The sequence below is a fragment of the Acipenser ruthenus genome, chromosome 2, assembly GCF_902713425.1.
Source record: "Acipenser ruthenus chromosome 2, fAciRut3.2 maternal haplotype, whole genome shotgun sequence".
Taxonomy (NCBI): Eukaryota; Metazoa; Chordata; class Actinopteri; order Acipenseriformes; family Acipenseridae; genus Acipenser; species Acipenser ruthenus.
The window spans coordinates 92920735-92944164 of record NC_081190.1 but is presented as its reverse complement, the minus strand read 5'-3'; the positions used below and the strand labels follow the sequence as shown (position 1 = coordinate 92944164).

The window sequence follows — 23430 nt, the reverse complement described above, 5'->3', positions numbered from 1 at the left end:
AATATTATTCTTTCAGGAAGTTTCAAAGAGAGACTTCTCAATATTAGTACTTTGTTTGTGTTAAGAGGATGAATGCAGAATACCAAACCAGATTAATGTTATATGGTAATAAGGCCAGACAACATTTAATATTTTTTCAAGGCCCACCTGGTCCTGTCTGTTAGGCCACACTGCTGTTTTTTGCTACAGTTCTATCTTTACAGGATAAACCGAAGTTTCAAAATGCAACCGAAGTTTCAAAATTCAAAACATATAAACCTATACACAGCCTCACTTTATTAGGACCTGTACTTAACATCCGGCTGAGCAATAAATTTACCAGACCGTACCAATTTTGCTTACATAGCATCCTTCGTGTGCAAGCATCACAGGGCTCTTTGAAAAAATAAAAATAAACAGCAAGCCAAAATTGCTAACTAGTGAAAGGTCAAATCAAATAACTATGTTTTAAACTTAGATTTAAAAATACTGACATACTCAGCATTCCGGAAAAAATTTGGAAGCAACTTCCAAAGTGAAACAGCTTGAGAACTAAAAGCCCTTGAACCATGTTTTTAATCGGGTTCTTGGAATAACCAAGAGGCCATCATGATGATGAATACGTTCAAGTTCGTCTGCTCAGTTGTGGTGACCATTGAAGTTTCCTGAAGTCTCTGCCATTGTCTTCAAACCAATGGAAGGGTGCATAATTGTCTTGAAAGTACCATCAGGGTATTTATGCAGAATTGCTGAATGGATTTAATCCGCAACGAAGCCTAAGTGAACAACACATATGTTTGCCTTCCAGAATAATTAGGGGACACACACAGGGTTTACCAACAAAAAAAGGCCCCCCACCAGGGCGATGCCAAATCCAATCGGATAGACAGGTCCTAATAAAGTGGACAGGCAGTGAATATGAAAACCAGGGCTCCACTTTAGCACCTGTCTGCCTGCTATTTAGTGCTATGGTCACCAGAGGTCAGTTTTAACATGAGTTCAGGCATTGAACTAAATAAAATAATAATTAAGCTACAGTTTAATCAGAATAACAGATAAGTCTACCACTGCACTGAATCAGACTAGGCCACAAACCTAGGTGTGGTTAATAAAGCAATACTAAAGTCTGACATGTCTTGATTTGTTTCATTTTTCTTTTTATCAACTTTTATCAAGGCTAATTCCTGAATTATGCCAGAAGTGACATCAGGTAGCTGTAGGACCAAATAGAAGGTGGGTTTTGCCTGAGGATTTGTTTGTTCACCCTTATTACAAGATATCTTCCATTTTAAATAATAGAAGCGATGATCCATTCCACAGGAAATAGTACATAATGTCCATAGAATACATCTTAATGATTCCATCCTCTTCATGGAATCCGGGGCTGGATTTCCTACGATTGTGTAAAACTTACCTTGCCAGCAGAGCCCACCTCTTGTGCACATGATCCATGCGAGCAATACACACACATATAATGCACACTTGTGTGAATCTGTTTGCTGTATGCATCTTACCATTATGTATATATAAATTAATAACATATGTTTCCCCATAGCTTATAAAAGGGACAAAAAAAATCTAACGAGTCAAACATTCAGATTTTTGTTTTGTTGGAATAGACATCTGGAAATTGAATAAAAACATCCTACTCACCAGTTTGCTGGATTTAGGAGTTTCCAACAGCTCTGCGAGAAAAAAATAAATATATTATAGCCAAATTAACTAATTTAACCTTCAGTTTTCTCCACCCAGAAACATAACATGTACACTTTACAGAATATAAACACCATTGGGGTATGAATATGCAGATACTAAGATGGTATAAAGTATGATTCTAAAAAGACAGTGTCACACAAAAACACAATCAAGAGTAGATGGAGTCAGAATAAACTGTAAATAAACATAACACATGCCATGTTCAAAACAGTGCAGTTCCGGATGTTTAGATGCCTCTAAACTAAGCTGGATATGTGAATGCCCAGTAAAATGGGGTCCCCTAACAAACAGAAATAGATCCATTGAAGTTGAGGGTGTGACAACTATTGACTTTTAATTCAAAAGCAATCCTTGTGGTAGTCCTTAAATGTTCTAAACCTTATTTACCTTATTTCTAATATCATTTTTCTTGACAAATCTGAAAATACAATACTATATCATTGCATCCCTCTCCTCCACAAACATGGAGTAATGGTCTATAGTGCTGTACCTTTTGCTCAAATTGAAACAAGAATCATATATAACATATTGCAAAAGATGCAGGCCTGACCTACTTCTGTTTTACAGATTTTTTTTGCTTTGTGAGACTATGAAATGAAAAACTGTTATGCAATTTAGATGCAAATAAAGAGTTGGAAAATGGATTGTAAAAACTCAGGTGATTACAACTTTATATAAAAAAAAAAACAGTTTAAAAAAAAAGCAAAAGATCGTGGATGAGGTAAGGACGGGTGATTCGTTTCCAGCCACAGCAGCGAACAAAGCAAAAGACTGTCTCCCAAATGTAGATGTGACCTTTGCAAGTGTCAGGGCCCTGAAACACATTGTACAATGCTACCCCATTATAACGTGACCTATTATAGTGCGGAATCGGTTATAACACGGTAATGTCGTGGCTCCCATTACCCCCATAATGCAATTTGACTTGCAAACATTGGGTGAACGTTCCAGATTCTCGTGATGTTATCATGAATTATGCTAGGATAAATTCTAATAGAAACCTACAGCACTGTGTTTTTGTTTTATTGTTGTTTTTACATTACCGTATTTAAATACATTTAAGTTGAAACTGGGTCGTATAGTACTTATAAAGCTCCCGTGCTCACTGTATTTTTTTTTCTTAATGTTACAAAACAATACAACTGTGTATAAACGTCCTTGGATTCTGTATTATTTATTTACAGTTTACAACATTTATTATAAAAAAATATACTATTTAAATAAAAGTGGTGTAATCTTTAAACTGGTGGAATAGCAGTTTCTATTACACTGTACATATTGTAACGACCCAGGATTTATACTGTTGCAGGACTGGTCTACGGACCCTGTTGTTTGTTTGCGTGTGTGTGTTTGTTAGCAGGGAAGCAGTAAGCTTGCCTCAGCTAGGGTTGGTGAGCGACTGGTGAGAGTCGAGTGAGACAAGCTGCTGTGTGAATGTGCTGCTGTAAGAGTGCAGGACTGTTTGTTGTTTTTGGTGTGGCCCAGTATAACAGGGGCCGGGCTTAATCGTCCCAATAAACCGTGGATTCAAGTACCTGCAAATTGTGTGTGTCTCTTTCCTTCATTTTCCAGTGTACACTACAATATTAATTTGGCTTGTGGGCATTGCAAATCATTTCAGGAACATAAATGCCAATATTTGTTACAAGGCAAAACACAAATAACGCAGTCTCCTAATTATGGACTCTAACAACCGTATTGCAACAAGGTAGCACTGTATTTGCTTGGGAACTATACTCCTTTGCCTAAACACAAGAAATGGCATACAAACTAATTAGACAGCGATGAGGACCACATGTACAGCTCAATGTAAGACAGAAAGGAGTCTAATTCTTACAATCAGGAAGGGAATATCAACGCGAATATGTATTTTATGAGAAACTGTAATGAATAAAAAGAAATGTCACATTAACACCGACAGCTGATTGTTTTACCAGCATCTTATCTACTGTTAAAAGTATCCACAATCTTACCCACTGTTGTGGTTCACAGATATGGAGGGATACTAAACTCGCATGCTGTACACTGCAGTCCCAAGACTGCAGCAAAATTACATGTAACCACAGCAACAACTGACACTATGGCGCACCAGGAATACTGAGCCCTTTACACATTATGTCAGTGTCCTTGTGATTAATATGTCTGCTGCATTTTTTACTTCTGTATTACAAGTTGCAAGTTTCAAACGTAACACATATTCAACAACACAATTACAGAATCTGCAAAAACCCAACAAGGTGCATTGCAAAAAAAGGTTTTTATATCCGATCCTAGAATTAAGGATTTTAAGACATGCCAAGCTGAATTACCTACAAACAGTAAATCACTAAAAGTGCATCAGACATGAATTCATTTACTCCATGTTTCTTTTCAGACTTCATATGAAGAGCACATCTTGTTCTCAGCTATTGGCCCAATAGCCCATTGTAAGAAAGTAGAATCTAAATTGTAATCCTTAGGCATGTCACTTTACAATGGCTCTTATACACTCCCCTCACTTTGAAAAAACAGCTGATTATAGGGGACTTGCAGCAGAAAGCTATCCTCATTCGCTTCTGAACAAAGTCTTCTTTTTTGCCTAGTGGTTGAGAAAACCCTGATAACACAAAAAATAACTTCCATATCCACCCATAAATAAACTGTTATCAGAGGCTAATTATATATTTTTTTGTCAGGTCAGAGTTTATCCTACCTCAATATCAAACTTGATTGTGCAGGATTGGTTTTATTTAGTACAACACACTACATAATTTTACATACAGTACATCTAGGGAACTTAACTCAAACTTTTTTAGGACTTTAAGCACAAGTTATTGGGAATACAATGTATGGAGAAATATGCCTGTCTGTAGATCGGTGGATATATGTCAGGGTGGTTCACTTTTTTTTTTTTTATTATTGTAACTTAAAAGTAAGTAAGCAGGCATTTTTATTTGAAGACAATCTGTCTTGCTTTAAATAATATGTTAATTTCAGTGGGTGTACCTCAACTTAAACCATTCTTAAGTACAGAGAGCTTTTAATAAATACATATTGGTCTCTGTGTAACCAACTGAATTGAAAGGCAGATAACATTAGGTTATTAGTACAAGCCTGGTTCCCCGAAATAGAAATGTAACCATTACCGTATGGGTATTTACCTCTTAAAGACCCGAAACCTGAATAAGATATATCAAAGCTGCTCGACGAGCCTGTGACATAGTCATGGCCCACCCCCCGAGGACATAAAAACACTGCAGTCACAGACCTCGTCAGTTTGCCTTCAACCATACTGCAATCATAGATGCAGCGACCTTGAAGGTTAATGGTTACATTTCTATTTCTGGGAACCAGGGTTATGATAATAACCTAACGTTCCCTTTCAAGTACGAAATGTAACCATTACCGTATGGGCGAGAGTACCAAAGCCGTCGCAAGGGCAATATTGCAGAACGATTGGAATGCTACAAGGCTAAGCCAAGAGGATGCTTGTGCGTTATCATATGGAACCCTAGTAAGTAAAAAAATTGAGGGAGAAACTCACCTCCATGTCTGTTGTAAGGGTTGACTGAGAAGCCGCCCTTAACACTCTAGTTCCAAAACCAGGGTTTTGGGGCTCCATGATATTGTCTGTAGTACCTAGAAAATGTGTGGGGTGTAGCCCACCCCATTGCATTGCAAATGTCTTTTTGACAGATGCACCCTGAAATAAAGCCCACAAAGTTGCTATGCCCCTGGTGGAATGGGCAGTAAGCTTTTCTGGAGGGGGCAAGTTGGCCAGCTCATAGGCAGTCCTGACCATGTCTGGCATCTATTTGGACAGCCTCTGCTTAGACAGGGCTTGACCATGGGTCTTCGCCCCACAGCAGAAAAAAAATAGTTTGGACTGCCTCCAACTTTTCGTCCTGTCAACGTAGTACGTCAGGGCCCGTATTAAGCTGTCGCTGCCTGTCAGATTGGAAAGGAGGTGGATGGAAAGCCTCCAATTCCAGACTGTTTGACATGGAATGCCGAGATTGTCTTCGGCAAAAAGGCAGGATTGGTACGGAGCTTAACCTTAGTCCTGGCCTCTGTAAAAATTAAGCAGGCTTTCGCTATGGAGAATGCCTGCATTTCGCTCACCCGCTTTGCTGAGGTGATAGCAAGCAAAAATGCCGCTTTGAGTGATAAATACTTCAGCTCAGGTGAATGCATGGGCTCAAATCGAGGCTTAATGAGTACATTAAACACCACATTTAACCTCCAGCTAAGAACAATATCCTTCATAGGTGACCAAAGCCAGCAAGCCCCTTTCCAAAATTGCCCTGCCCGGAAGTGAGATCCTGGGCAGACCGAGTCACTTTTGACATGGCAAGCAGAAATTGCTGCCACATAGACCTTTAAAGTGGAGGGAGATTTCCCCTAATCAAAAAGGTCCTTCAAAAATTGCAGGATAACTGCCATGGGACAGGTTGTGGGGTCGAACCCACGAGGCAGACACCACGTCTGGAAAACACCCCACTTGTACCCGTACTGGGAACACGTGGACGGTGCTCTGGCATTCTGCAGGGTGTCAATGACCCTATTAGAAAACCCCAGACGGCTCAAATGCAGCCGTTCAGGGGCCAGACCCAGAACTCCAGACTCGATGGGTCAGAATGCCATAAGGTCCCCCGTGCCTGACTGAACAGGTCACGGCGCTTGGGCAGTCTCCACAGCTGGCTGCTCAGGAGCTGCATCAGGGTCTCCTGGTCCAATAACGAACACCTTGGCCCGGTCCTGCCTGATTTTTTTCAGACACAGCGTGAGTAGGGCAAGCGGTGGGAAGGCATATAACAGTTGCCTCGGCCGATGGGTGTTTGAAGTGCTTTTTAAAACCCAAAAAGTAATGACTAAAGCAAAGGTTTACAATTTTTAAAAGGCAAACTATGAAGGAATGAAATAGAGACTAACAGAAGTAGATTGGAGTAAAGTAGCAAAAACATCCACAGAGAAAGGATAGCTATTTTTCAAAAATGTAGTACTAGAGGCACAAAACAAATACATCCCAAAAGTAGACAAATCAAAATCTAAAACAAATGGAAAGCCAAAGCTGGCTACGTGCAGCAACCAGCACAGCCAGGTTCCTGCTTAAAGTCTGCCTGTTACCTTTCGACACCCAGAGCAGGTTCTTATTAAACAGGTGCAGCTCCTCCAGCTGTTGAGGGCCTGTGACTGTCGGAAAGGGACCTCAGCAAATGGGACTGGTAGGCTACCAGAATACTATTATAGTTGCTCAGTTGTGCGGCGAACGCACTGGCTGAATAGGCACGCTTGAGGATCGCCTTCAAGACCCAGCACTGCTTGTTGGGGCAGGTGGCGTCCTTGGATAGAAGCACTAAATTAGGCGCGTGTACCAAAGCGGCAACTGAAGCCTCCACCGGTGGAAATTGGGCCAGGCTCAGCTTCTCCGCATTATGCACTCTATATAGCGTGTCAATTGACTGGGTAACAGCAGGACAACTGGATCTCAATAAGAAAATCCAGGTGCACTTGCGGGGACACGGGAGAGGTGGACTGCCTTGTCTCACCTTGTGCAGGCCAGGGCACTTGCAAGACTGCAGTGGCCCTCTTGAACAGCGGCAGAAGCTCTGCCGACAGGGAGAGCTTAACCGCAGGTGATGTGCTTTCTGACTCCTGCGAGCACAGTTCGTTGGTGGGAAACAGCTGCCAAGAACTTTTCCATCAGCTCTGAGTTCACCGATCGCTTGGAACAGTGACTCTTCTTCCTACCCAGGGGAGGAGACGGAGAAACAGTGAAGACTGTTTCCTGTGTGGGCTACTTTCCCTGGTGCGTTGTCCGGTTTCCCATGGTACAGAGCCATGGGGTGAGGATGCAGCCACCTCTCTGTGATGGGGAAGAGCGCTGTGCAGGAGTGAGGGACGCAGAGCACTCTGTAGAGCTGCGGGAGAGATGTTTCTCCAGTGTGCGCTTAGAGAAATGTGCACAAAACTCACAGAAACTGTGATTCACCAGTGCCTCCTTGGCATGCTCTGGCCCCAGGCAGGAAGAAACCCAGGCATGATGCAAGAAGCAAGCAATGCAGTGTACAGTATACAGTTGTACAGGTGCTGCCTCAATCTGCTTATAGACCGCAACCGGGCAGGTCAAGACCCGAACAAGACCAGTTTGGTACCGGACTGGGGATGTAAGCACCGGTCGGTAGTGGGTCCAATTGAACGAATGCTAAATGTATTTAATAGTGCACCATTAATGCATTATATTACCCAGTTATCTAAATAATCAATATCCTGTTTTGTGGGTTAAAAACATTACCTCACTTGTTGGCACAGCCAACCAAACCAAATCTACAAATTTGCCTTGATTGTTATTATGGAACCGGAACACACAACAAATCAAAGACGGTGTTGGCACTCATCCCCTACTTTGGTGAGTTTTAGACAGCTATTTATTTTTTTGTATTCTTTGTGGTCTTGAACCTCACCAGTGGAATGCTACACAGAGATCCACATCATCTTGCCAGCAATGAGAATGAACCTCACACAGCCTATTGACATTTACAGTGAATCTGAGACTGGGTGCATGGAGACAGACAGACAGACAGACAGATGTTTCAGACATTCCAATAGCTAATCTCTCTGAGGATAGCTGCATATGTTTACATTTCCTTTAAGGGAGATACACACTAATGCAATCGTAGTTTTGATAATAACTGATTTTAAGTTGCTGTATTGATTTTAAACACAGCTTTCCATGATGTAAAATTGTTGCTGATTGTGTTTACAGGTAGCGACAGGTTCAGACAATTTGCTAGAGACAAGTGAATGAAGGAGAGTTTTATCCCTGTTGAAAAAAGCCTAATTGCTGTCCTTAATAACAATGCATTAATATTTGCAGTTGTATGGCAATAGCCTTAAAAGACAGACATATTTATACTAGTGACCTCTCAGTCACGGAGCAACATTAGGTGCTGCAAAATATTTTAATAAAGGTTGCTACACACCAGATGCGATGCAACAAAATTAACAGAACCTATATACCAAAGGCAACGCGACAGGCGATGTGGGGGCCACGCAAAATAAATAAGATTAAATTCTATTGTTTGAGACTTTCTTCACGTGACAACTAGGGAATTGAGCAATTACAGAACAGCTTAAATGCAGTGTCCACCAGGGGGAAGCAGTATCCAAAATGATGGAGAAAAGAATAATACTTGCCATTGAAAAATACCCAAAGCTTTATGATAAAGATCATCGCAATTGTAAAGATACAGAGATGAAAGATAATATATGGGACTCCATTTTGAAGGAACTGCATAAGCCTGGTGTGTATGATTTATAGCCATATATGTTGAAATACTGTCAGAGAAGACACTCGTACTGGCCACATCATGAACATAGTTTTGTCAATAGCAATTTTTAATAGTTTTATAGATCTGTCAGTTTCAAATCTGTCACATCGCGTCTGTGTCGCTTTGGGTTTGTATGGTCATGTGATATCTGTATAATGTGAAATAATGTATAATGTGATATCTTGTAACAATTGTAAGTCGCCCTGGATAATGGCGCCTGCTAAGAAATAAATAATAATAATAACAATAATAATGGCCATGTCGCTGTGAAAGTATCTTGTCGTCCGATGAAAAATCGCATCACGTCTGGTGTGTAGCGGCCTTAACTGTACCCAAGATCAAAATAGTGTTTGCTTAAAGAATCATTTAATAAATGACCAGCATGTTATTTCAAGTACCTCGTTTGGGGTACTTTGAAGCCAAGGGTTCAGGGGTCTCTGGAGAAGTGGTGTCTGCTCCATCGTCAACCAGCTGGATCTACATTTAAAAAAAAAAAAACAGAAGAAATTAAATGACATAAAAAACAAAAGATTTGAAATTAAACAAAAGGCCTAGGACTACATTATGGTTGATATTCTACTAACACATTAGGGACCATCAATATTGAAAGTATGCAGGGCTGAAGGTCAGGGTATCCCTGCCTGGAGAGTTTCATTAGGACTGAGATCCAACGATTGGGCATGCCATGCTTATGTTACAGTTGTGAATACAACGGACACAGTTCTACCTGAAATGATTAAGGGTACTAAAAATGAAACAATGCTGTATATATTACGGTACAATATCATAAAACATATAATACAGTCAAGCATTTTAATATTAGAAATATTTTGGGAAACTGACTGACAGAGACAATATCATGTTTCAAAATACATGTGAGGTATCAATACGGTGTACTGTGTTATACATGAGTTTAAGCAACACATATGCATGTTCTATAGATAACGGCATCATAAAGGTTATTTGTCTTCGTAATGTTCATATTAGAGTATAGGTATATGGTACAGGTATAAGTGTGATGAAACACTACATGACTTCCTGAATAATATGCCAAAACCGGGTTTAGGTTAATAAACAAACCACATAGGATCATTTCTACCATCTCTAATTCTAACAGTAAAAGTTTTTTTTATTATTTTATTTACTATTTGAATTTCATGGAACTAGGCTACAGTATGATGATTAATCCCAATACACTGAACCAGTGAGGGGTATGCTTAGAAAACATTAAAAACAATAAACATTTCCAATTAGGATACCACATCTTTCAGCACAATACTCATTATTATTTCAAACATTAACTTGTTATTCCTGAAATATGTCAAATGAATGCTCATTGCTTTCATCTTCAAGACAACATTCATACATAAAATGCAGTTGCTTAGCAAAGGCTATTGTAGCAAGTTCTTTATATGAGACTGGTCTTCTGATTGATGTGATTTCTATTTGACAATGAAGAAAGTATCTTAGTATATAAAACATTTTCAACAAATAAATGGCATATTAATTACAAAATTAGAGGAATCAAAACATGAAGCTTAAGTAGAATGTGTCACAGAGAGACACCTCCATATATCCCTAAATACCAACCTTCTTCACTTCTGCTAATGGATGTCCTTAGCAAGTTTGATCACAGATGGATACAAGTTTCTCTAGAGATACAGTATATGTCAATATATAAGTCTGACATACGTATTAGGGATGTGTTTTTGGTAAATTTTTAAGAACGTTTAAATGCTATGCAGGTGTCAGCGTTTAAACCATATCTACATACCCACACACAGTCTTTATGTTACATTATGATGCATACCGACAGCCCTGGTTAGTATTTTCTAAGCAAAGAAACCCTAAATAAGCAAATAACGTTTTAACATTGCAGAGACTTAACTACAAAGTAAAAAAAGAAAAACACGTACACACAACGTATAGACTGAAATTAGAGCCGTCACTCGATTCAAATTTTTGATTGGTTAATTTATGGGCATTAGTTGATTAACTGGTAGATTCATCCGTGCACATTTTTAATAAAGGTAACAATCTTATAGCTGCTGTCCTGCATGCAATACTAAAAAAATCAATCGAATCTAAATGAATGAATAAATAAATAAATAAATAAATAAACAAAGCCCAATAGGAATTTGTTTTTTTAAAAGCACTTGTATTATTATTTTTATCTCAGTAAATGTCTCTTTGTATTTGTACTGCACTATTGAGATATCTCGTGAAAACCGTTGATTAAGTCGATTTTCTAGGCATTTTTGCGGGGCCCTTAAAAGGGGGGAGCGGCTAATACACAGGTGCGAGGTATGCGCCGGTGTGTCTAATATTAAACTACTGTATGTAAAGAAATTTGATAGTCCATATTAATATTTGGGATGTATGGTACATTCAATTGAGAGATATTGAGCACAGAGTTTAGGTGCGGTATTTTGGAATGCAGGGTCAGCAAATATGACCATTTATGGGCATTGGTGGAAAGGGTCTCTATTCTGCTCTGTTTTGGTTGCATGGAGGGGTGGGAGAATCTCAGGAGATAAGAGATGCAGAGGAAAGTTTGTGAGGCTTGGGGACTGGCCACGCACACAGTTTTAGGTGGGGAGGGTCTCAAATGATGCCATTACAGGGGAGTATTCTATGTTATTAAAAAGTGACTGTAGCCATTGTCTGTTGCACAGATTCCATCCGCTGTGACCCAGAGCATTTGTCTCTACTTTCTTCAAATAGTTCTATTCTTGTATTACACCAATAAACATATTTTTGACTTTCACTAATATTGTTTTTCAGGTCTCATCAATTTTTCCTTACATGTACCAGTGGCACCATGGGATTACTACAGCCACGGTTATGTCTCACACAAACTTATCTGTCAACAACCCAATTTATTTGTTCAGGATCAATGGCATTCAGGTCATGTTGCTAGGTAGAAACACAAAACCACTGTTCTGACTAAAAGTTAAAATTTCTTACTCTCAATACCCCTAGTCATTTTGAATGTTAAACGTAAGCTTTCAGACTACTGACTGACCTCCTCTCAAACATCACAGCTATACTGCTTCACTAAGGCTACATACACAACCGTATTTACAAATGACACTTGCTGCGGTTGTGTGTTGTACACACACACACACACACACACACACACACCTTTCATTACTGAAGTGAGCGCACTCCCTGTTTCAACAAGCCACTGAACTCGGGCCATGCCGATCGTGAGGTTTTGATCGAGAGCTCGTCAAGCACAGCTATGCTCTTTTCTGCAAAACCAGCGAAGATGATGTTTTACTTTTTCTGCACTGCTAAATACAGTGGTGATGATCTGCAGTACCATGACGGTAGATCGAAACATTTGGGCGATCTTCTTACCAGAAGGCTTGAATGGTTTCCAAATGGCTGGATTGAAAATGTACGCATGTCTAAGGAGTCATATATGCATCTTTGTCATTTAATGAGACATTTCCTGGAGTGCCAAAACACACAGACGAGACGTTCGGTATTGGTGGAAAAACAAGTTGCGGTCGCACTGTGGCATTTGGGGATACAAATTGTATCATATTGTTTAAGTTGCAAAACCAAAAAGACATTTTTTTTTTTCTTGCAACAAAATTGCATACAACTGTACTTTGATTAAATAAAAAAGTATATTATATGTATGCACTATTTACCACTGTTATGAATTTACTATTCATCAATATTACAAAATCAACTTGGCTCATTAGACACCTATATATATATATATGGTTGTGTTAGTGCGGTTGTAATACACACACGCAGTTAGTGAGCATTAACCAACTGCACTCAATACCTGCTCTGAAAAGGATTAACTAGTGCGGTTGTCGCTGCCCTTTGTAACCGAACTGTGTGTGTATACAAACTGTATTAAGAGCAAAAGGTGAACTCACAACCGCATTTAGCCTGTGTATGTATGTAGCCTTAGTGTTAACACAATATACAGTGCCGTGAAAAAGTATTTGCCCCCTGTCTGATGTTCTGCATTTTTGCACATTTCTCACATTGTATTTGGTCAGATTTGTTTGTGGGTTGTAGTAGTATATAGAGGGAGTCTGAGAGAAAAAATGACAACAAAGTTTGGTGCTTCTTTCATTTGTTTGGTGTGCAAGGTAATCAAACATGCAATCGTCAGGTGTAAAGATTGCATGTTTGAAAGCTGAGTAGTAAACTTTTCAAGTCTTCCGTTAGTTGTAAGTGCAATACTATAATAATGTAGGTGACCTTGAAACTGGATAACGTTGAACAGTAAGAAAAAAAAAAAGAAAATGCTACTCAACAGGTTTGAAATTGCGCGTTGTTGAATATGCAGAAATACATGTTAATCGCAATGCTGAAAAAAACAGTACGTGACTGGAGACGAAACAAAGACAAATGAGCGGATAAGTGGAAAGTGTTTATGGCCCTATGTAGAAAACATTTTGTTTGACTGGAGTACTTTGAATGACTGTAATACATACTGTAACTTGTTCTACATGTCAGTGCAATGCAGCTGTACACTTGTAAAGTATGTGTATGGTTTTGATTAACAAAACAAAATGAATGTATTTGTACAGCTGGAAATTGGAAACTTCTAAAAGCCAATGCAGCAGGAACTATTGTCTAAGTCTGGTTTTGGAAAGCAATGTACAGTAAACCAAAGATATTATGTTCTTGAACTTGTTTGGGTACTTGAGAAGCTAAAATAAAATACCGGTAGTTTAATACAGATGTGATGTGCTATGTATAACTTAATTTTACACTCTGTTAATTATTACTTTTTAATTTTTAAAAAACGAATAGTTTCTAGCAGCACTAAAAATATTAATGGAATAAAATGTTGCAGACAAGGGTTATTTCGAAACTAAACCTCTGCATCTTTATTATCGGTGTTGCGCATGGAGGAAAAAAAATATTGTAAATAAAATGTATTATAAACACAAAAAAGGTGTTTTCTTAAAATTTAACTCTCAAAAATGGGGGAGCGACATTTACGCCAGTGCGACCTATTTTTTTTTTACATTCTATTATATTTCAACAAACAAAACAAATAATACATGGCACAAGGCAGCCCCAGCTCAACAGAGGAAGCTGGTAGTCAACGAGCTGCAAAAGCAGGAGGAGAGGATGAGGTGCGTAAAGGCAATTTCCCAGGCCAAGCAGGGAGAATGGATGAGATGGGAGAGTGTGGAATATTGGGAAACCGTCCTTTTAAAATCGTGTCATATGTATTCACAGGGACACAAGGGCTAAATAAATGCCAGTCGCCATCTGGAGCGTTCTGTTTATTATGGATGTTTGCTTTTTACTGTCATCAGTAACTCCATCCTACTGTATATGAAGATATATTACTAAAATTAATACATAAAAAAATATGCGTTTGGTGAAATTTGTCACTTGACCGGTTATACGTCTAGCACATTATTCAACATTAACCACTTCTTTAGAGCTTATACACTTAAACGTTTAAAATTCCCAACCTTAATACGCATACTGTAGACATCCTGGCATGGCACCTTTACATATTCACAGATTTATTTGTGCTAAAGAATGTCCTTTGAAAGTTTTGTGACAATATAGCCCACCTCGCTGGGGATACAATTTTTAATAGAAGATATATTTGGAATGTTGTATTGGAATTACTAGTGCCTTGTGTTCTTTAATGACCAGTTGCTGTGTAAACTCCTGCTGGCTACTGCTTTACCTGATCTGCTGCAGACACATTTTTAGCCTTTTTAGAGACATCCATTTTCTTGTTTACAGTGTGTAGTATTTTAATTTCCCACCTAGATTGCATATCACATGACAATCACTGCACAACACTGCGTGCATGGCGAATATTACACACAGGCACATATCAGAGCTGTACAATTTCATTAATGTGATTTTTTTTGTATGAAATACAAATAATTATGAAATTATTTTTATTTCTTAAGAATATTGTAAAAATCGCGGTGTTGGACTAATTTCACGATTTCTACGCAGCCCATGAAATAGCAATTTTCACAAAGCCCTACTCATAATGTATGCAAAGAGTTTCCAGCAATGTGACCTGAAGAGCACCTGCAGTACACAATGCAACACAAAGACCATTATTTAAGTTCTTATTACTGCATGGTGCAATTTGCTTAATTTTTATACGGACAATATACCATTATAGTTGCAAAACTAATAAGGAATAATACTGTATATGTTTATTTTCATAAGAATCTAACCCCCCACCCCGATTCCGAGTAGGTGAGACCACTCTATACATATATAGAGATAATCTAGAGATGGCAATTCTGATTGAGCACTGATTTCTATAATATAATGCAATGTGTATGTATCGGAGTAGTTACCTACCTGTGACTGTCGGACGAAGATGCCGTGGTTCTCCTCACAAGTAAAGTACCTCTTGCCCTGCACCGTGCCGTCGTTCTTGCCCTTGGCATCATCAAGAATGACTCCCACCCACTTGCCGGTGGCAAACAGGGTGGCTCCGATGTATGCCACGGTGCCGCGGTACCCCTTACCGATCACCTCTACCCGGGAGCCCACCTTGATCGGCTTGCCACTCCCGTCTGAGCTCATCCTGCTGCTGCTGCTACTCGGCACCTACAGAGACAAGCCACTGGTCAGTTTCACTCAAGTCCAAGGTCTGAATCCTTTCACTTTCCAAATTCCTTGCTGGAATGCAGGGAGCACTAGTCTTTTCTCAAACGCTAAAGCTATTAACTGACGTCAGTGTCTAAATGTAGCCCTTTTCTCTCATGCTCATTATTTTTTAAATAAAGTTGGATTTATTTTTGCTTACTTCTATCGACTTACTATACTTTGAAATGCAACCACATACGTTGACCAAGCCTCCCCAGGTAAGAATTAAACACAAAACATGCCAAAGCAAAGCCTACTTAGATTATTGTAATGCTCTGTTTTCTGGTATTCCTAAACGAGTGGTGTCTCGTTTACAGCTAGTTCAAAACACCGCCGCCAGAATTCCAACTAAAACCAACAAAAAATAGAGCATATTATCCCTTTCTTAGCCTCTTTGCACTAGCTCCCTGTGCATTCTAGAATTGATTAAAAGATTTTGCTTTTAACTTATAAAGCCCTAAATGGATTGGCACCAAGTTATTTACAGGAGTTGTTGATCCCTTACAATCTAAGTCATACTCTAAGATCGCAGGATGTGGGGCTGTTGGTTGTTCCGAGAGTGAATAAAGATGGTGCGGGAGGGAGGGCCTTCTCTTTAACTCTTTGCGGTCCTATGTCGGACCAGGTCTGACATTACAATTTTCCCTTTCCGGTCCAATGTCGGACCCTGTCCGACATCATCAAAAAGACGTCAAGCACAGGTCTCTAGTCGTTTTTTCTCCGGAAAAAGCCGAGAAAACCTTTCAATGGCCAAGTGAGACTGATAGGAGAGAAGCCGCAAAAAAAAAAAAAAAGGGGTGGACATAAACAAACGAGATCGGTGCTTCCGCATCCAGCGGTAAAAGAATATCACCAACATTTGCCAAGCTTTTTGAGATGTTATAGTAATAAAATAATGACTTGAATCTCAATATTGAGGAGTTTGGTGATAAAATATCAGTATGCACGACTATGAAGAGGAATGAGATAAATACAGCGAACAAGGGGTGGGGCGGGGCTGCAGATGCAGTACTGAGTGTCCTGTTGATATGCAGTGCCCTTTAAACCTATTTTACTGTGAATAAAATTACTTTTAAACAGCGTGTGTAAAATAAACAGCGTGTGTGAAAATAAATTGGACCTGACGCGCCTGACAGGCGCTGAATAAATGGACCGCTAAGGGTTAAAGCCCCAATATTGTGGAATGCTCTGCAATCTTCAGTTAAAAAAGCTATTTTATAGGAATTTCTTTGCCTTTTAAATGTTGTAAAATGTTGTAAAGCACCTTGACATCCTTGTGATGAAAGGATCTATATACATGTAAATAAATAAGTATTACACTCAGCTTTGCAGCACACTGATATGACGTTTCAATCACAGAGCCCTGCCCGCTATTGCAATCTCACAGATAATCTGAATCATCATCCTCACTGAGGTAAATAAGCAAAGTGGGAGCTGGGTTACAGTGTTCTGGTAAACATGCCTGGTAATAAAAGGAAATACATTCACTAATAATCTTTTAATTGTTTCTTGCTGCTCTCAGCTAGGCAGTGATGAGGTCAAGATGAGCAGTTCTGAATCTGAAAAAACTGAAAACTCTGATGCTACTGTATTGATTCCCCACACAAGCACGCATGAATAAAGGATTTCTTTGCACAGATACTGTAGCCTGTACTTTAATCAATCAATTCATTTCAAATCAATGTTGCGAGAAATTTGCTTTTAAATTCAGACCCTTTCATATACTCTATTCACCAGTATTCACACACACACATTGAAAGCACTCAATTGTCATTCACAAGGTTTTCAACATGTGATGATTGTGCATTTGTATATATAGTGAGCAGCATAGAATAAAGAAAATGTGAGAGTGCGTGTGGGACCAACAATATACTTTGCATGGAAATACTTAAACTGTTATTCAGGATATGACATTTTATGTGCAAGTATGACATTTTATATGCAAGTATGGTAAAGGAAAAAGAAAAAAATACTATTAAATATTGAACTACCACTGCTGAAAACAAGGTATACTGTATTTGACTGATACAGACCACACAAGACAGTAACACAAAGTACTGAGATTATTATAAACCCAGCCAGGGGAGGCAGTAGGATGCGCTACCTTCTACCTTGCACTGTTTTGAGTAGAGTGAATATAACCCTTCTTCCTGCCAGAGCAGGGTCAGACAGTCCCTTTTCTGCTATTCTTAGGAAGACAGCTCAAAGTGCAACAGACTGAATGCTGTTTTTGGGCAGGTATATACCTGTGTCAATTGCTTTTCTTCACGGAAGTGTCCAAGCTCAAATAATTATTCTTTTTACAACCCATTTGAAAGGTAATTTTTAATTTCTTACAGCTGTGGGTTAAATCAAACATGGTTAAAAAGGGGTAAGTAGTAGGCTACTTCCCAAAATAAGTAACAGCAAAGAGTAGATTACCATGACCTACATCCACTGTATGCGTATGTAAAAATATAAGTTTCACTTACAGACAGATGGACAAATGCCTTCATAAATGAGTGCCCGACAGTGAGGCAAACCATAATGGCAGCAATAGCCATTGACTTATCAGGAGGGGTTCCATTAAGTCCCTAATGACCTGTCCAGACACAAATTAGAGGAATACTGGTACGATTAAAGGGTTGCTACAATTAAATCGAAAATCGATTTTTCAATCGATTCCAGTCCTCATTATATACATCGAGATAAATACAGGATAATAGATTCAATAATTACATTTTTGTAACGTGCATAGTTGATAACATTATTTATTACTATTTACAGTATATCTGACAAAGACAAGCAGGGGGTGTGTTGTTCTTTTCCTGTTTGTGTTAGCTAGCATCTGATTTGCTGGTCCCACCCTGACTACCAGTGAATCAGTCCAGAGCAGGTCGACAGGCTTGTATTCCTGGCTAACAACGTGTAAACAAATTGTGCACATTAATTTGTGCTTCTTTGGAGTTTAAAAATGAACTGTTAAACCTGGGAACAACACTGTTTTTTAAACAGGCTGCATCCGTCTGGTTTCCGGATTGATGACCACACCTAGTCGATGTAAGTACAATCAGTTCCACCCACAGCTGAAAAAATGAATGATATGCATTTGAGGGGATTTTTGGAATTGGGTCCAAACCGGGTAGTATCTGTCATTGAAACCGGATATTTTGATTCCGGTTCCCAAACTATTTAGAAAAACACGTCCGCATGTCAATGTGTGAGAAAGGTGGGGGGGGGGGGGGGGGGGGGGGGGGGCTCTTATAAACATTATAAACAAGCACTAGTCCTACAGTTCTGCCTCAGCATAAAAACCATTAGAACGACCACCACAACAAAAGAGCAAAAAATAAGTCAAACTAAACTAATCACAGGCACGATCAGTCAGTAGTCCAAAACAAGGACAACAAAACGCAAATACATAGTCTAGTTAAGTGGGTGTTTTTTTTGTAAGTATGAAGTATATAGTTATCAAATGTATTTGACAGAAATGTCTATGATACTTTTCATTGTTTTATCATTTTTATTAAAAACATAACGGTACTCACTGGAAACAGATCCTTGATATTTGTATCAGGTTCGTCAGGTACCCGGTTTCAAAGGAACCGTTTTGCACATCTCTAGATAAAACACTTTTATGCCGATACTCCTACAGTACCATGCACAAAGCTATATTACAGTTAATTACCTCTTGCATTCCATTGTTTTGCACAAGCTTTTACTGAACTGCAATGATATTAAAATAATCACGTCTGTCTCCACATTAATGGGGGATGACAACTGTGATGTGTCCAACCAAGAGCTCAGCACTGCAGGTCAGGATCTGACCTGTCCTCTGTAACCTTTCAACCTTTGACACACAAGACAGCCACATCTTCAATCAGCCATGAGAAATGGAATCCACCCCTTTTAACAGGTCAAAAGTAAGATAACTATTGTCATAAGCAATGACTGTATATTATACTAAATCAGAGTAGTGATCACTCCAAGAGAACACATACTGTACACATGGATGGGCGAATGCAGTAAGTTGCATTATTACACTATTCAATGCTGTGTGCTGGCTGTGCCAACAGCTCAGCAGATGTGTGGTGTACAGCTCTTCTGTAGACCAGGTTGGCTAGACACAAGACGGGACCTAATACACTATATCATCTGGTGCTCACCAGGTACAATTTACTTATTATGCTTCCACAGGTGGACAAGTAGACACAGACTCAGACGTACAGAATACACAAGACACCCACTTATATTCCTGGAGAAGGTGGTGAATAAGTATACAAATCTCCTTCATAAATATAAATTGAGACATTAATATTAAAACCACACACATGAACACACATGATCTCACACAGTATACACTACAATAGGAAAATAGAGCAGTCTATGGCTAAGAGAACCCTCCTCGGGAAGCAAGCGAAGTGTTCTCTTCGACAAAGTTGACCAACAGACACAATATGTCAAGGCGAATCACGATATGAATCAATAAATATAAATGTATTTATTACTTATGTCATCATGACACTCATGCATCAACATCTGAAATGAACAGTAAATAAGAGAAAAGCAATAGGCAAGCGTATGTTAATAAACTATAATAATAAACAAACTGACAAACTAACGTTAATAAACTAACTGACAAACTAAATTAACAAAACACTTGTACAAAAGATTGAATAAACCATTTTAATTTTAAACTTCTTTATGGGTTAATGCTTGTCCCAATATTTATTTGGTGGCTCTAGATGGGTCATATGCTAAACTCAAAAGGAAAGTATCCCCCCCCCCCCAATAAATAAATACAATAGATAAATAATCTGCAAATAAATTAAGATACAATGCAGTTACTAAGCCACTGGTTAAACATTCTTAAAAGTTGCACACAGGAGAATAGAGATCTTATAAATGTCCAAAACAATGAGTATAATGAAACAATTTAAATACTGGGTGATTAGAAAGTAAGTTTACCACATCAATGAAATGGTGCGTTGATGTGGTAAACTTACTTTCTAATCACCCTGTATATAAGGGAAAAGGGAAAGAACAAAACACAATGTGCCATTACATAAAGGGGTTTAATATACCAGACACATGCCCTAGAGTAACTTCAAAAGCAAGCAGACACAGTACTCTATGTACATCAGTAGCCGCACAGCCATATTTCTTACATGTTTTGAACTGTCAAGTACAGAACAGCAGGGGAGTAACAACATAAAGGTAACTAACCAAAGCCATTTCTGTTCAGTATATTGTATGTCAAACCATGCATGCCACTTCAGGTGGTAACCTACAAAGCCCTGTCACTGTAAAAACATCCTGATATTGCTCACTCTACAACTGTATACAAAGTGTTTTTGAAAAACAGAATTATACAATTAAAAAGGTACATTAAAAAAAACCCAAAAGGAAGTATTTAACGCTGTACTTTCATCTCCAGGATGTGAAGGTGATGGTCCTGGGCTTGTTTTTTTTAATTTTTTTCCTGATTTGAACGTCTTGATGAAATTATACAGTATTACTAATTAGGTCCTACCATCTACTGTACAATGTTCTGATGTGCAGTACAGATTGTGTTACCAGAGTAACAGTGCATTCATCCAGTTACAGTAATGCCTATTGATGAAATCTGTCCACACAATAATATATTACCTGACTGTGACCACTGAAAGCTAGAGGACCATTGATTGACTTTTCCATGCCCACCCCCACATCCCTAAATTTAAAGAGTAGGTTCACTTTATTCTTTCTGTGTTCTGTAGGATTGAGGTACTCACAAGAGTAGTCTGCCTTGCTGAGTTGACTCAACATGATGTAATTGAGACCTCAGGTCAGTACTACTGGTTTCCCATGGCAGAGGGAGGAGAGGAACACTTACAATCAGGGTTGGAATATGGAATATTTCTCTCATACAGCACCATATGGAACAGAATGCTTGGTATTCTACCATGTGCCATGCAGGTTGTTGAAACACAATAGTACTGAGTAGGTGGGACTGATAAGACACTGAAAATGAAGGGTATTGTGATTAGGTATCTGTGCAATAGTGTACAATATTCCTATTTAAAAAAAACAAACAAAACAAAAAAAAAAAACAGTGAGATGATACCTTTAAATGGTCTGCTAGCCAGTGCCAGCAAACAATACTGGCCTTGGGTTAGAACTTCACTTGAACATCCCCTCCCCAATGTCTGTAGCCCTCGGTTAAAGATACTATAAAAGTTAAAAAGCCAGCATTTTCAATAAGAGACAAGACATCGTCGTCGTCGTCTCCCCCCTCCCCCCCCCCACACATTTCTCTAGTGGCAGAATGTTGGCTAACTATATTGCATTTGTTTTTAAATATCTAGTTCCCCTTATGCAGTAAAGAAAAAAAAAATATGAGAAAAGGAAACTAGGCAGACGCAGACATTTTAAACAGCAAAAAAAAAACAAAAAAAAAACAAGACAATGCAGTAGTACAGCTGAGCTGTCATTAACAGGTTTAAAGTAGCTTGAATGGCAATATGTTATCCTCCTATTTGAACTATAGCACTGTACCAATGCTGTGCAGTTTCTACACCTTTGTTTTCTTTTATTAAAAAAAATATTATTTTTGTCTACTCACCCGGCTGTACATGTGTCTTTTGGTTTGAGCCATGTTGCCACTGTTACTGCTGTTACTGGGCTCCTGTTTGCTGCTATGCTTTTTTGGGGGGGTGTTTTCAATGATTCTGTCTGTATTGTAATGATCACACCATGGCTGCTACAGTAGATGCCCAGAGAAGCAGGCTGGATTCACAACTTCTCTGCAGCCTGCCTTACTCATGGACTACCTCAGGACCACTCTCGTTGTCAGATACAAAAGTAACTTGCTTTCTGGTTTGCCTTAATTTAAAAAATAAATAGAATTTCAAAGCCCCTAATGAAGGATTGCACTGCGCTATTGCCGGTGCTGCCGACTAGGGTTCCTGGCAAGCAGGCTGTAGCTCACTCTGGGTCCTAGTGCTCATGGAGTACAGTCATTAAGGATGTGTCATTCAACCCCCACCCGATTACCTCTGAGGGTCTCTCCAGCACAGACTGTAGTATGTAAATTAAATCAAAACACATGCACTGGCCTTAAAAGTCCCTTAAATAGTGTGTAGTTGGTTCCTGACCTTCTGTAGCCACAGCATGACATTGATTGTGTTTGGTTTTTGATAGTGTGTGTGCTCTGCCACTGCATTTACAAGCACATTACAGTGTGTTTAGTCTGCCATTGGTCTGTTCAGTCAGTTGGCGACAGCAGCACATCCAGCTACAAGGGACGATGAAGGAGGTGATACTGGGACACACAGCTTCTGCTACGGAGGGGCAGGCGAGCCATGCTAACTTACACTGGGGATCAAGATGTCATGAACGCATATATTTAACCTTTTAAAGTTCAGGAGAAAAATATGTGAGCCAATCTTTTAGTACTGCATCCACTGACCCTGCTGTTGAGCAACTAACACTTAACCAAATGACTGATATCACAACACATTGCCATTATTTTTATTAGCAGATTGCTAGTTTGGATTCAGCAGCACAACTCTATCCACATTTTGTTGATCAGCGGTCACCTTTATTAAAGGTAGTGCAATTCAGTCCAGTTGCTAGATGACTTGTGATCACATTAACCAGGATGTTCTGGAATGCTGACTTACAGTAACTACCCTATCAACACACTGATGCAGCAGTGTGCATATATACACATAGTATAATACAGGATATTTTGTTATGTTACTGTATAATCTTTAAATGTTTGAATGTATGCTCTGCAGCTGTCTATGCTGTACTATGTGGATAAATAGAGGAATTTGGTCTC

At 39.0% G+C, this 23430-nt stretch overlaps 1 protein-coding gene across 3 annotated transcripts in view; it reads right to left on the bottom strand.

Annotated features, from left to right (window-relative positions):
• The window catches only part of LOC117409548 (dynactin subunit 1-like), a 61036-nt gene extending 38490 nt beyond the window's left edge, over positions 1-22546 (bottom strand). For 2 of the 3 annotated variants that reach the window (XM_059004006.1, XM_059004014.1), the window contains exons 1-4: positions 22210-22546; positions 15336-15587; positions 9404-9482; positions 1633-1664 (exon numbers count right to left, since the gene is read on the bottom strand). In XM_059004006.1, coding sequence (XP_058859989.1) covers positions 1633-1664; positions 9404-9482; positions 15336-15587; positions 22210-22242 — 396 coding nt within the window. In that variant the 5' untranslated portion in view covers positions 22243-22546. The remainder of the gene's footprint in view (positions 1-1632; positions 1665-9403; positions 9483-15335; positions 15588-22209) is intronic. The other variant, XM_059004018.1, reaches the window with a different exon arrangement.
• Between the last annotated feature and the right edge of the window lie 884 nt (positions 22547-23430).